This window comes from Hylobates moloch, unplaced genomic scaffold (assembly GCF_009828535.3).
Source record: "Hylobates moloch isolate HMO894 unplaced genomic scaffold, HMol_V3 SCAFFOLD_8, whole genome shotgun sequence".
Taxonomy (NCBI): Eukaryota; Metazoa; Chordata; class Mammalia; order Primates; family Hylobatidae; genus Hylobates; species Hylobates moloch.
This window is the reverse complement of record NW_026652283.1, coordinates 76,824,992-76,840,168: the sequence shown is the minus strand read 5'-3', so window position 1 is coordinate 76,840,168 and position 15,177 is coordinate 76,824,992. Positions and strand designations below refer to the sequence as shown.

Here is a 15,177-nt window from a genome sequence, read left to right as displayed (position 1 = left end):
AGAGCAAAATTCAAATCTAGGATGTCAGATTACAAAGTAAGAATGTTTAATCTTTATAATGTACCGCCTCTGATTGTGAACAATGAAGAAAAATCAATTAACCTAGTCACCAAAAAGAATAATCTAAGTTAAGCCTCTAGAGCTGGTCTCTCAAAATGCATTATTCTATAAGCACCCCAATCCCCCAAAATGTGCCTACTTCAGGACCCCTGGCCCTCCTTACCTGGGAGCCCTCCTCGTTATAGTGCCTGGCATTCCGGAACATCAGCTTCATGTCTTCTATCATTCCCTCTTCACCGGCATATTTGTCATTGCGGATGTTATGCTCAATTATTTTCAAGTCCATTGGCTCCAAGATGATTTTATAATAATCAGGATAGTCCTTTTTGGATGGTTTAACCATAAATAGGTCACAAAGTCTTCTGCCTGAACCTGGCTCTCGAGCTTCAAGAACAACATTGAATAAGATTTTCATTCGCTGCTTTCTTATGTTCTTTTTACTGTTGAGGGGGAGGTAGAAAAGGGGAAAAATTAGAATAGGTTCGGTTTTCTTAATATAAGGATGACCACAAAATAAAACAAATTATTTGTGGTGCTTTATAATGATTACAATTTATCGATTACATATGCCACAAACACAGTATCCATGCTGGAAGTTATAAGCAAATATTAGGAAAATTTCCCAAATAGTTAAAACACAGTAATTCTGGCAGCAGCAGTTAAAGAACACCAAACAAACTTTTTAGATATGTCATGAAAGGCAATGTTTGAAAAAAGATCCTCTCTGATACCAAAAGAAAATGAATTATATAGTCAACTGAGATATATTTTTTGTTTAAAGATGAGTAGAGCCAAAGTGCAATAAAACTAGCAATTCCCTATGGTTATAATATCCTCACTTCCAAGTACAAAAACAAAACAAAATAAAAAACCTAAAAAGAGAAGTGTTTCATCTCTTAAGACAAGTACTCCTGAACACTTGTGTATTTCAGTTGTCTGAAAACAAAAGGAGACTGTCTGCCAGACTAGTGTCTTCACAGTGGGTATGAGCCTCTCTTGCATTGATTCTGTCAGGGTCGTCCTTGCTCTCTCCATCAGCATTATTCCGCAATTCCAACCTACTTTAAAGAATAAGCGGTATGGTTAACCTGAGTTCTCTAGAGTAAAATTTCCATCCTTGAGCATGAATCCCTGTCTTGTTCTCCAAATTCCCCCAGTGAGATGTGATGCTGAGAAGCTGATTTAAGCAGTATGGAACAAAGCATAAGGGACTATAGATTAGATCCAGAGTTCAAAAGGGCTCCAAGAGAGCAGATGGCCTATCTCTTAATTGTTGAGAAAACTGGCTCAGAGAGGGTAAAAGACTTGCCCAAGGTGAGTTTCCTAGTAAATTATTATTATTATTATTATTTTTTTGAGACGGAGTTCCGCTCTTGTTGCCCAGGCTTGAGTGCAATGGCACGATCTCAGCTCACCGCAACCTCTGCCTCCTGGGTTCAAGCGATTCTCCTGCCTCAGCCTCCCGAGTAGCTGGGATTACAGGCACCTGCCATGACGCCCGGCATTTTTTTTTTTTTTTTTCCTGAGATGGAGTTTCACTCTTGTTGCCCAGGCTGGAGTGCAATGGCGCAATCTCTGCTCACCACAACCTTTGCCTCCTGGGTTCAAGCAATTCTCCTGCCTCAGCCTCCCGAGTAGCTAGGATTACACGCATGCACCACCACGCCTGGCTAATTTTGTATTTTTAGTAGACAGGGTTTCTCCATGTTGGTCAGGCTAGTCTCACTCCTGACCTCAGGTGATCTGCCCACCTCGGCCTCCCAAAGTGCTGGGATTACAGACTTGAGCCATCGCGCTCAGCCATGCCCGGCTAATTTTTGTATTTTTAGTAGAGATGGGGTTTCACCATGTTAGCCAGGCTGGTCTCAAACTCCCAACCTCAGGTGATCTGCCCACCTTGACCTCCCAAAGTGTTGGGATTACAGGTGTGAGCCACCGCGCCTGGCCAACTTAATTTCTATTAAAAAAAATATTTACTAAGATCCTATAGTATAGTCATCCCTTGGTATTCATGGGGAATTGGTTTCAGGATCTCCCTTGGATACTGAAATACATAGATGCTCAAGTCCCTGATATAAAATGGTGTAGTATTTGCAAATAACACGTGCACATCCTCCTATATACTTTAAATCATCTCTAGATTACTTATAATACCTAATACATTAAAAAAGCTATATAGTTGTTTTGTTATACTGTATTGCTTAGGACATGACAAGAAAAAAAGTCTGTACATGTACAGTAAAGATACAATTAAAAAATTTTTTTTTCTATCCGTAGTTGGTTGAATCCCTGGATGTGGAAGCCATGGATACAGAGGGCTAACTGTACTTAAAGGTAAATATTTTGTATCTGTTTCCTATCCTGTAGGTGGAAGAAAGTTCATTCCTCAGGCAAACTATATGTGGCTGTATAGGTCTTCTGGTCCAGTCCCCTGACTACCTGCACTACTCCTGGGTGATGAAGAAGCCAAAGGCCAGATCTTTTCTCTCCAAGGTTCAAAATACACTTTTTTAAAACAAAGAAAGAAAAATCAAGAATTAACAGTTGAGAAAATAAATATCTATCCTTAAGATTTTTAGGCTTCTCAGGCCGGGCACGGTGGGTCACGCCTGTAATCCCAGCACTTTGGGAGGCCAAGGCGCGTGGATCATGAGGTCAGGAGATCGAGACCATCCTGGCTAACACGGTGAAACCCCGTTTCTACTAAAAATACAAAAAATTAGCTGGGTGTGGTGGCGGGCGCCTGTAGTCCCAGCTACTCAGGAGGCCGAGGCAGGAGAATGGCGTGAACCCGGGAGGTGGAGCTTGCAGTGAGCTGAGATCACGCCACTGCACTCCAGCCTGGGTGACAGAGCAATATTCCATCTCAAAAAAAAAAAAAAAAAAAAAAAAAAGATTTTTAAGCTTCTCAGAAATGCCTATAACTCAAGGCAAACAAAGTGATTTAATTAGGAAAGAAACAGACAAGAGCCTGTTTCCTGCTAGAGTTGGGATCATCCTCATAACTTGTGTCTTCACTCTGACTGCTTATTTCCTGCTCATTGTGGACCTCAGACAATTCCTGCCATTTTCTCCCCTCAGGACTTTTTTTTCCTGTTAAATAAGTTTGTTAGATGATGGCAAAACATTTGTTAGATATTTTACCTAGTGGAAACTCCTTCTCCAAGGAGACATCCTGGGGCAATGATGTGACAGGAAGTGTTCTCTCATTCTAAGTCTTTGGCAAGTGGATAATACAAGGGAAGTTGGGACAAAGCTCCAATACCACAGAGCTCCACATCTGGGCAGAGATTGGAACACAGATGACTTTAACCTTCAGGAAGTCTCTAAAGAAAAATTTCAGAACCTGACTTTGAAGTCAGATGTGGTTTGATTAGGTCTCACATGTGGGGTGGACTTTAAAAGGAAGACAGAAGAATTCAATTTTGAAGCTCTAAGCTTACAGGATCTCTTCAGTAAACAGGACAGGATGAAATTAGTCCTCATTCTAGCAATTTCAAGCAGCTTAACAGTTCAGTCAAGGCCGTGCATGACCTGGACCAGGAGGCACTCACCCCATTCCCATCTGGGTTTCAGCACACTAAGCCCAATTATCATTAGGTTTTTCTGTATGAAGCTGCAAATACTCTCAGATGGGAGTAAATCTAGGGCAGATGTTTATAAGAGGAGAGGAAGTTTTTAACTAAATTTTGCCAGTAAAGTAAAAGAATGGCAAGCGGTCCATTCTTCCAATGCCAGTAATTCTGATACTTGGCAGCTTTGAGTGAGACATACCAGAATGTGGAAATCTAGTTGTATATAAGAAACTGCTCTAATTTAATAACTGAAATTTACTGTTTCAGCACTCATATTACTAGTAGTATCCTTTCTCCATTTGTATCATTTATTCCTTAAGAAAAGGATGTGTAATTGATTTCCAGCCTCAAAGAAAGCAAAACTTCTACTACTAGAGTCACTTATGACCTTCTCTGAAAAAATCCAGTTTCATCTTTCATTTACATTTTTCCAGATCCTTACAGTGCCTTAGAGACTGAGAGCCACTGGCCCATTAATTTTAATCCGGCTGCCAGAAAAAACTCAGAGCCAACTTCATATTCTTTTACAATAATAACTGTATTAGCTTGGGCAGCTGGTATGTTTGCTTTATCTTCTTCCAATATGGAGGCTGAGCCTTATATCCATGACTTCTGAAAGTTTAAAATACTTTCTGAAATGAGATAAACCCTATAACCAAAACATAACCATGACAGAGCCCTATTTGATACTTCTGGCTACTGTTTTCTTTCTTTTTTTTTTTTTTTTTTTTTTGTGAGACAGAGTCTCGCTCTGTCACCCAGGCTGGAGTGCAGTGGTGCCATCTCGGCTCACTGCAAGCTCCACCTCCCGGGTTCACACCATTCTCCTGCCTCAGCCTCCCAAGTAGCTGGGACTACAGGCGCCTGCCACCACGCCCGGCTAATTTTTTGTATTTTTAGTAGAAATGGGGTTTCACCGTGTTAGACAGGATGGTCTCTATCTCCTGACCTCGTGATCTGGCCGCCTCGGCCTCCCAAAGTGCTGGGATTAGAGGCGTGAGCCACTGCGCCCGGCTCTGGCTACTGTTTTCAATGTCACTTTGCTTTTCAGATTTTTCTTAGAATTTCCCAATGTCTTTTCCTCTTCCTTCAAACCATTAACTGCGAATAGTTTCTTTATTCTTCTCCATTTTTGGAAAGGTAATTAATTACCTTTGATTAAAAGGCATACAATTAAATCCCAGGCCTTGTAACTGGCATAATCATTCTCCTTTTTAAAATCAGCACCTTTAAGCATATTAAAGTATAAAATACATCTTAAAGGAATTCAAAATCAGGACTGTTCATCATTGTGCATTCAAGGGGCCATAATACTCAAGGGGAGCCAGGTGTGGTAGCTCCTGTCTGTAATCCCAGCATTTTGGGAGGCTGAAGTGGGAGGATTGCTTGAGCCTAGGAGTTCGAGACCAGCCTGGGCAATACAGTGAGACACCACCTCTTTAAAAAAGCGTAGTCAGGCATGGTGGCACATGCCTGTGATCCTAGCTACCCACGAGGCTGAGGTGGGAGGATTGTTTGAACCCAGAAGATCATGGCTGTAGTGAGCCATGATGGTGCCACTGCACTCCAGCCTGGGCAACAGGAGACTGTCTCAAAAGAGACAAAAAGGCCAAGCATGGTGGCTCACGCATGTAATCCCAGCACTGTGAGAGGCCGAGGCAGGCAGATCACCTGAGGTCAGGAGTTCGAGACCAGCCTGGCCAACATGGCAAATCCTGTCTCTACTAAAAATACAAAAATTAGCTGGGTGTGGTGGTGTGCCCCTGTAATCCCAGCTACTTAGGAGGCTGAGGTAGGGGAATCACCTGAACCCAGGAGGCGGAGGTTGCAGTGAGCCAAGATCGCGTCACTGCACTCCAGCCTGGGAGACAGGGCGAGACTCCATCTCAAAAAAAAAAAAAAAAAAAAAAAGGGAAGACAAAAAAATACTTAGGAGGACAACAATTCAGATCATAGATACTGTTGTAATAAGTACACTACAATTTTAGAATTTCATAGGAAATGGGACATAAAGGGTCCTGTGCTATCAAAATAAGTATATTACAACAATTTTCCAATTCATGCAATTCAAGTGTCTTGAGAAATGGCTGCTTTTTCTAATTTGCACAAAGTTTATGCACTAGCAGAGGCTCTATTCTGAATCCCTGATGTGAGATGGCAAATGTGATTTTCCAGGATCACCATCAACACTATCCTCCGGAACCCAACCCAACCTGAAACACCTAAACCAGTCACTTTTTCTCCCCCTGGCTGATCAGCAAGTTCTAGAAGACTTCCACAGCCCTTCGACATCCTGTTTTCCTTTTAATGTTTCATGCCACAGTGTAAGTCCTCGGCTCTCACACTTTGTGGCTGACCACTTTGTCAAATGCCCTTATCAATATTGTTCCTCTAAAAAAAGCTACTATTTATTATTATATATACTAATATTTGCAAATACACACACACACAATTCCTATATACAGTTGTAAACTATAGCTACTAATACTTCTACCAAATGTTAAACACTATGCACTCTCATTTAATCTTCAAATTCAGAATCAAGTACAATTATTACCCCAACTATGCAGATATAAAAACTGAGGCTTAGAGACAGCAAATGAATACCTAAGGCCATAAAGTAAATAACCAGAACAGACATTTGAATCAGCTGATAATCACCATGCTGCTTTTATGTCCCTTCCTTTCCCAAAAGTTGGCACAGCCCAGCAAAGTGATGCATCCCTATACTCCCAGCTACTCAGGAGGCTGAGGTGGGAGGATCACATGAGCCCAGGAGTTTGAGGCTACAATGTGTCACGATCACACCTGTGAATAGCCACCGCACTCCAGTCTGGGCAACGCAGCGAGATCCTGTTTCCTAAAAAATAACAGTTGGCACTTACCAACAACCTCTCTAATCAAAGTCAACCCTGTTTACAGGCTTTAAGGTGTCCCAGCATTTAGCTCCCCCACCTAAGGAGCTTCAGTTGTGCTTACTAGTAAGCTAAGTAAACCCAAACGTTCTTTCTTTTACAAGGCTTGCTATATTTCACCTTCAAGTCTTCAAGAAATAAAACCTTTTCATTCATCTTTTCCAATGAGTCTTCCCAGACAAGTAACATCTGACTAAAAACAAAACCAAAATCTACCTAGTCCTGAGGTCAATAGGCGCTACTTCAAGAAAATAATCAGCTACATTTACTGCGTACTCAGTGCACCCAGACCGAGTTCTAAGAGCTTTAAACATATTAACTGGGTCCTCACAGCAATCCTATGAAGGTACCGTCATTAACTTGTTTTTCAGATAAAGTTGAAATGAGGCTTAGATTACAGAGCTAATAAGAACAGCTGGGATTGGAACTTAGGCAGTCAGGCTCTAGAACTCAGGGTTATAACACTACCCAGTGATGCCTTCCATTTCTATTTCCACTACCACCTAGTTTTAATGCCATACATTATGAATAATATGAAAGAATATAATCCATGGTCTTTTTCTTAAATTTACCATTTAATTAAGAAAACTTTTCTTTAGGAAAATATTAGGAAGATGACAATGATAACATAGCAATTTTACTGAGTGGAATACATATGGTAGTAACATGTGGGTAAGCTCAAGACACTTAACTTTCACGGGAAAGTATGGTGGGAAAATAATCTTTCCTAAAGCTATCTGGGCAATCATGCAATGATACTGTACAACTGCTTAGTAGTGTACCTTATGCAATTATTTTACTACCTTGCTTCCAAATGACTTCATTTGTTTTCAACCTGCCTCTTTCCCTGGCCTATATGTTCCTGACAGGTAAAAGAGATAACTAAATGTTCTCCTTTATAAACTGTAAGAGCAGAGTTTAGTGTTCTATAAGCAACTGATACTTTGTGAACGTCAGACGGCAAATTCACATGAAAACAAAAGCACTACACAATTATTACATAGGTTGTTTTCAAATCATAAGTAACATGCAAAAGAATGCTTTTTATAAAAGACATGAACAAGATCAGAGACTGAGGAAATGTATTCATGCTCAAGAAGCACTGACCCAATGCATAGGTGTCCACATGCACTGATGTCACTCGGACTGTGAAGCTGATTTTGATCCCTCCACCACCCTCAATCTGTAAAACGCATCCCTGAAAGGGAATCAGCACCTGCCAGTCCTGCAACAGCACTGCCACATTCTACCTTTCGCTACAGAAACACAGCCACAATGATTGGTGAGGGGGCTTTCTGTCCCTGGCAAAGCTAGCAACAAATTAAGGCTACTTCTGAACTAGGTTAATTCTGAATTTATTTTGCTAACAAGATTTTTTTTAAACTGTACTGCTTTCTTTATTCATAAAATAAACTGGCACCCCAATAAAGAGTTTTTTTCACATGCTTAAGGCTTCACTTTTCACCTAATCAGTACTGATCATGCCACAGAAGATACACTTTAAAAGAATGTTTATGCATAAAAAAGGACTGCACACCTGGATAGCCTCCTGAGACCCAACATCTCACTGTCATGAGTGTTCCTGGGAAAGCAGAAACAAACATTACATGTAAAGAGAAACAAAACAAGCAACATTGGAGGATAATGTACAAACCATGTATGGTTGAAGAAAAAGATTATTCAGTCCAAAGTACCAAAGAAAATATTTGAAACATTTCAACAAGGAAGACAGATGTTGGCAGAAAGAATGCACCCCCAGAATGAAGAGAATATACCCACAATCAATTTTTCTCCCATTCTTTGGTATTAAAAAAAAAGGTGAAGGCAGAATCATACACAGCACTTAGAAGTCAAGTCAAGTGGTACTTGGAAAACTTAGCCCTGACTTCTGCGGCCAAGATTAGCTTAATTTTCTAGACTACTGTCTGCCTGACTTCTGAAGAAATCTCTTATTACCAAAACCTCTCAACATAACTCTGATCATGTTATTTCCTTTTTCATAGTCCAAAGTATAAGACTTAATCCTTTCAATCTTTTAACGTCCACTCATGTCTACATTTCAAACTCAGATTCTTTTATTTTTTTAGTGGATGATTTATATTCTTTTGTGTTTTTCACTTCATTTGTACAAAACACTTCCCTAGGAAACCTGTTTGTAAAGAGACTTATTGTCTGAAGTAAGATTTTTTTTTTATTATTTTAAGAACATAATGCTTAACTGCCTTTTTACAGGAGGTTTTAGGGCAAAAACTTTTTTTTTTTTTTTTGAGACAGAGTTTTGCTCTTGTCACCCAGGCTGGAGTGCAATGGCACAATCTCGGCTCACTGCAACCTCCACTTCCTAGGTTCAAGCGATTCTCCTGCCTCAGCCTCCCGAGTAGCTGGGATTACAGGCGCCCACCGTCACGCCTGGCTAATTTTTTTTTTTTTTTTAGTAGAGATGAGGTTTCACCACGTTGTCCAGGCTTGTCTCGAACTCCTGACCTCAAGTGATCCACCTGCCTTGGCCTCCCAAAATGTTGGGATTACAGGTGTGTGCCACTGTGCCTGGCCAAAAACTTTAGCTTATTTGGGTGTCCCACAGACTACTAGCCACAGAGATATGTAATTTTCGAGGATCTGGCCTGGGCTAATGCTTTGTTGGAACTGTTTTCTTAATACTCAACTAATTTAAGATCTTTCTTTTCATCCAGTGTTGGCACTAATTGTACCATCACTTTTGCCTCCATTACCTTCTTTTGCCTGATAAGTTTTTATCTTTGATAGGTGACTGATCTGGAAAACACAGGTGATGCTGTAGTAGAGTTACATAATTACGCTCAAAGTTGTTCTTGATTTGATATCTTTGATCTGGTTTCACACTTTTCCTCCACTGTCGCTGGTATAACAAGGAATTAAGAACTTGGAAGGATGAAATTCTTAGTAGTGGATCTCTTAATGCAGGTACAGACTGTGTCAACAGTTACTAAAGACTTCATTCAACTTTGAATCTGCCAAGCCTTGCTATTAGTGATTAGCTTATTCCTTATTGAAGGTATCTTCCCTGGATTGACTGTTGCTGCAAAGATGGTGAGGCAGTCATGATTAAAGGACAATATAGTGTTCCACAACGATCAGGCGAGAGAAACTTTGCGTGGCGAGAGATAATATTGCAAAATTCCTTATAGGATTCCAGCTTCAGAATCTCACAGTAAGATCCCCTTCCACAAAACCCGTGAGAAGGAGAAAAGGTTAGGGAAGTTGAGAGAAAGGTTAGATAGGAAAAAAAAAACAAAAATCTAGCTCAACATTTTATGAGCTATAAGAAGTTATGATTTGTTATTTTATAATCTGACTTTTTTTTTTTTTTTTTTTGAGACGGAGTCTCACTCTGTCGCCCAGGCTGGAGTGCAGTGGCGCAATCTCGGCTCACTGCAAGCTCCGCCTCCTGGGTTCACGCCATTCTCCTGCCTCAGCCTCTCCGAGTAGCTGGGACTACAGGCGCCCACCACCACGCCCGGCTAATTTTTTTGTATTTTTAGTAGAGACGGGGTTTCACCGTGGTCTCGATCTCCTGACCTTGTGATCCGCCCGCCTCGGCCTCCCAAAGTGCTGGGATTACAAACGTGAGCCACTGCACCCGGCTATAATCTGACATTCTTAAAATGGCAAATAAAGATGAGGTGAACAAGGACAAACAAAGGGTAGGACCAATGGCTTACCTCACTGCAGTGGTAGTATCAAATTTCTCCTTACCTTTCCTAATTCAAATTGCATCTTGGTAATTCACCATGTAGAAATTACCCAAGTTAGATTTAAGTGGCATTCTTAAAATGCCACATTTAAAAAAAAAAAAAAAAACCAGACGGCAAACAGAATAACATGTTTTGCCAAGCTACATACGTAGTAGTCACTTTCATCTGGGTCATCTAAAAGTAACATGGCACTTTTACAAAAAAAAGCTAATCATCCAATTGCAAATGAATTTTAAAAGAGAACACATTACCATATATTTAAAGCTTACAACTTGATAGCTTAAAAAATATATATTTTCTTCACTTATCTAAAACAAAATTAATAGGAACTGAGATGTCCCCAGCTATAAGAAGAGTATATACCTTTTTCTTTTGGCACTACCAGTATCAGAGGTGGCTGAAGAGATCATGCTGTCTCCGTCCTCGATATCGTCTCTCCTGGCAAGCTCTTTCTTCTTTGCCTAAAACAGAGCATATTTCAGGAGTTGAGCTCATGTGCCAAACACTCCTCTGAATATATGAATGTTAAAGAGCTAGACATATCAGATTCACTCAGAAAAATACAATCACATGCAAGATGTACAAAATGAAAGAGTCATTAAACATTTTCAATAACCAATTTTAACAAAAGCCTGCATGACAAAAAGAGTAGGTTAAAAAAAGGATCTATAGGGTTGAGGAGTCAATACCAGCCAGAGCATTTACGACTATAATGGGTGCTAACTGGTTAAAAGCACTGAGGCAAGCTGTAGAAGCATCCTGCTCTGGTTGTCCTACTTAAGTAAAACCAACTCAAAGAGGGCCTTTGGTACTCCTGACTTCTAAGGGACAGTGTGGCTAAGAATAAAGTTTAATGCAAGAAGTTAAAGAAGATCTACTTTTCAACACATGCATTTTTAAAGGCCTTCTGCCAAACAGAGCTGAAAGTCCAGGCACAGCAGGCTTAGGGAATGTACAGAGTACTAGAAAGGTAATACCTGAAAGTCTTAGCACTAAGGTTCAGTGTTAATCATATAAAATGAAGATTCTATGGGTGATCTAAAATTGCCTTTGTTGCTTCCTTGTTCAGAGATTAGCCTTTCCAGAAAGATTCTACCAAAAACTGTCAGATAGACCCAATTTGTATTTCATATCTATCTTTTCATCTTAAAACCCCTAGATGAACCATGACCTGAGATGTCCTTCCAAGGGTTCTCAGAGAGGATCTGATAAATTCATAGACAATATACAAAGATTAATTTGCTTTCAGATGTCCTTTCTCATAGAATCAGCCCTATTTTAACAAAGTCTAGAAACAAAGGAATAAAATCTAAATGATGGAATATCATCTGTGATTACAGAGTGACTTCATGAGAATCCCAAAATTACTGTACAGGGACTAATCCCTGCTTCCTCCAATCAGAAGGCTAACCCCATCTCAATTATTATTTCTACTCTATATGGCCATGACAACTCCAAAAAAAAATTCAGCAGTACTTGTGGATGAAATACATAATAAATATATAATACGTAAGTATAATATATAAAATACATATTTTATATATATATATAGTTTGTTTGTTTGAGACAGGGTCTCACTTGGTTGCCCAAGCTGGAGTGCAGTGGCATAATCTTGGCTCACTGCAACCTCCACCTCCCGGGTTCCAGCAATCCTCCCACCACAGCCTCCTGAGTAGCTGGGACTACAGGTGTGTGCCATCAGGACCGGCTAATTTTTGCAGTTTTTGTAGAGATGGGGGTCTCGCTATGTTGCCCAGGCTGGTCTTGAACTCCTGAGCTCAAGTGATTCTCTTACCTTGGCCTCCCAAAGTGCTGGGATTACAGGTGTGAGCCACCACACCCAGCCAAATGATGTAATATTACTGCTGAGGGTGGGGGGATCACACATCTTACTAGAACACACTCAAAACATGCAAAATTATTTTAATCATATATACAACAAACTCAGCAAAAACAATAAATCACACCTGCATAACTTGCTGCAATTTTAGAACTCGCTTGTAGATGGCTGAATTGGGCACATTATAGCGTTTGGCATTTTCAAACATTAAATTCAGATCACACTCCAAATGATCTAAAGTTTCATATTCTTGATTCTTCAGCTTTGTTCTGTGAAAGACAAAGAAATTGCCAGAATTTTCTATCATGAAAATTATGAAACATTCTTCCTGTAAGTCCAATGCAAAATCTTGACAAGCACTAAATGGTATCTTTACTGGTAATACTGATTAGGAACTTAAAAATGACTTTTGAGATACAAAGTAAGGAGGCAAAAGCACCATTACATTAAGGTAATGTGACAGTTTACTTGAAAATCCAAAAGAATAAACTAAAAAACTATAAGAAATAATAAGAAGACCTAGTAAAGACCTAGTAAAGAAGGCAATTACAAAGCAAATATATTCTACTTGGAAAAAACCCTAATGGAAAAATCCTAATAGTTAATAAGCGAACCTTATGAAGGGACGAAAATTAGGGAGGTTTTAAGTGACCTCAGTGAAGAATCATGGTGATCTACCCATTTCTGAAAACAAAAGGCCATTCTAGTTCATAAGGGTTAAAGAGATAGTACTGACAGTGCAAAGTATTTATAAAGAGTGGTCTCATGATGGTAAAAGAGAGATAGATATATCAGAGTCCATTCACTTCTATTCTTCCAATATAAACACATAATAAATTGGCAGCTTAAAGTTGGGATTTTTACTTAAAAGTCTTAAGATTTCAAGTATCTCCCTTAAACACAATCATTACTATTGTATCAACTATCATAAAGCCCTATGTACTTTGTACAAAGTAGAATCACTATTTGCTGTAACACTATATGGATTTAGACAAGATAGACTTTAAATCTTTTGATTGTAGCATTTGCATGTTAACCATCAAAATCACAAAGACAGTTAACAATAATATGTATAAACAGCTTCACAGAATAAATGAATTTTCTCTTAGAATGGCATCTCCATGTAAAGTTTTATTTAAAATTTACCAAAATCATACTCAGATTCTGTGTTGTTCTCCTACAGATGAATATTAGAGAACATCTCTGTGATGAAGCAAACAACAGCTAAGCACAAATTCAGCTCTCAGTACCAGGTTGTGTAGCTAGCACCTAGAGTTCAAATTACAGCCTCAGACTTGTTCCCGTCAGCTCAAAGAGTGGAGTGCTAGATGTTCTCAACACCCTCAAATAGACAGAAAACCCAAACTTGCAAATAACAACAAATAATAAACCTGCAGATATTTATCAGATTACTATTAATCAAGGGTTGTGGGGGAGGAAAAAGAAAAAAAAATAGGGGGGACAAATCCCAGTACAGCAGAGGGTAGCATATGGAGTCCACACTATCTAGTTCCTGCTTACTCTTCCATTTTTGTTGCTTTTGGGGAAACTCAACTATCTTCCTTCTGCCAATAGATATTCCTAGGGGTACACTGTACAATATAGTAGCCACTAGCCATGTGTGGCTATTTAAATTAAATAAAACTTAAAATCTAATTCCTTAATTGCACTAGCCACATTTCAGGTGCTCACTAGCCACATGTGACTAGTGTCTATCACAATGGAATATTGATAATAAAACATTTTCATCATTGCAGAAAGTTCTGTTGAATAGCACTGCCCCTAGACCTCCCTGTTGCTCTGTAGACCACAATGGAAGGGATCGTAGGCACAGTAAGGCTCCTGTCAGGCACCAGTGGCTCACAATCCGCGGAAGGCAGCAATATTAGACATAATAGTTGACCCTTCAGAACTTTAGTGTGCTGGGCTTCAACAACTTCCCTATTCCTTACTCTCCGCTGTGTGCCACACAATGGCCATTATAAATTAGAAAGGGGAGGGGAGATATTACTGACTTAAAGCAAAGTTTATATTAGAAAATTTCAACTTGGAAGAAGGCTGTGTTGGCAGGAGACTGAGCTGGCTAAGAATTTGTCTTCTTTTGAACTAAGCTACTATAATAAGACTATTTAAATAATTAAAAAAATAATAATGAAGGAGAAAGGAAACCAAGAACAAAAATTGTTCAAAATTTTGGACAGGGAACTTCTTAACATCTGTAAGACTATATCACTATCTTTTCCCAACACAAAGAATATAAAAGACATATTTCTAGGCTATTTCCCTAATGAATGTCAGCCTTAATTTCCATGTTATTTTAATAAGACCAAAAAAACTAATTTTCTGTATCCTACTTGTATACAGGACCTCCAAGGTCTGGATTAAATAAAAGCACCATAAATCCTACTGATCAAGGCCAGGCGTGGTGACTCACGCCTGTAATCCGGGCACTTTGGGAGGTCAAGGCGGGCAGATTGCTTGAGCTCAGGAGTTTGAGGCCAGCCTGGGCAATATGGCAAAACCCTGTCTCTATTAAAAAAAAAAAAATTATTACTGATCAAATGGTGAAAATGAAAGTTACAAATGCAAAAGCATGAAACATACTTTGTTAGCCAGCCTTATTTCCTAGAATCCAGCAAGCACAAGAATTTTAATCCCTCCTATTTGGAAGCTTAAAAATCTGCCATGAAGCCAACTTACTGTTACTTAGCTAAGGTAGTTTTATCTGCTTCTTGACTCTATCTGGGTATTCCACTATAAAGCATCATATTTTATAATATTACTTCTTCCTTTTTGTTGAGACAGGGTCTTACTCTGTTACCTAGGCTGGAGTGCAGTGGCATGATCTTGGCTTACTGCAACCTCCATCTCCCACGTTCAAGCGATCCTCCGGCGTCAGCCTCCCAAAGTGCTGGGATTACAGATGGATGTGAGCCACCTCATCTGGCCAACTTTTGATATTTTTAAGTTTATTTTTAATTTAAATAAACAAGAAGACACAGCGGGACCAATTAAACTTTTTCTGTTCTTTATACCAAAAAGTAAGAATTTTT

General features: G+C 39.5%; 1 protein-coding gene across 50 annotated transcripts in view; it reads right to left on the bottom strand.

The window, feature by feature from the left end:
- Positions 1-15,177, bottom strand: part of PBRM1 (polybromo 1) — a 142,888-nt gene that overhangs the window by 73,850 nt on the left and 53,861 nt on the right. For 39 of the 50 annotated variants that reach the window (XM_058442107.1, XM_032161337.2, XM_058442094.1 and 36 more), the window contains 3 exons: positions 12,252-12,393; positions 10,648-10,745; positions 224-500 (listed from right to left, as the gene is read on the bottom strand). In XM_058442107.1, coding sequence (XP_058298090.1) covers positions 224-500; positions 10,648-10,745; positions 12,252-12,393 — 517 coding nt within the window. Of the gene's footprint in view, positions 1-223; positions 501-8,087; positions 8,133-10,647; positions 10,746-12,251; positions 12,394-15,177 lie in introns of all 50 variants that reach the window. The other 11 variants (XM_032161330.2, XM_058442117.1, XM_032161321.2 and 8 more) reach the window with 1 other exon arrangement.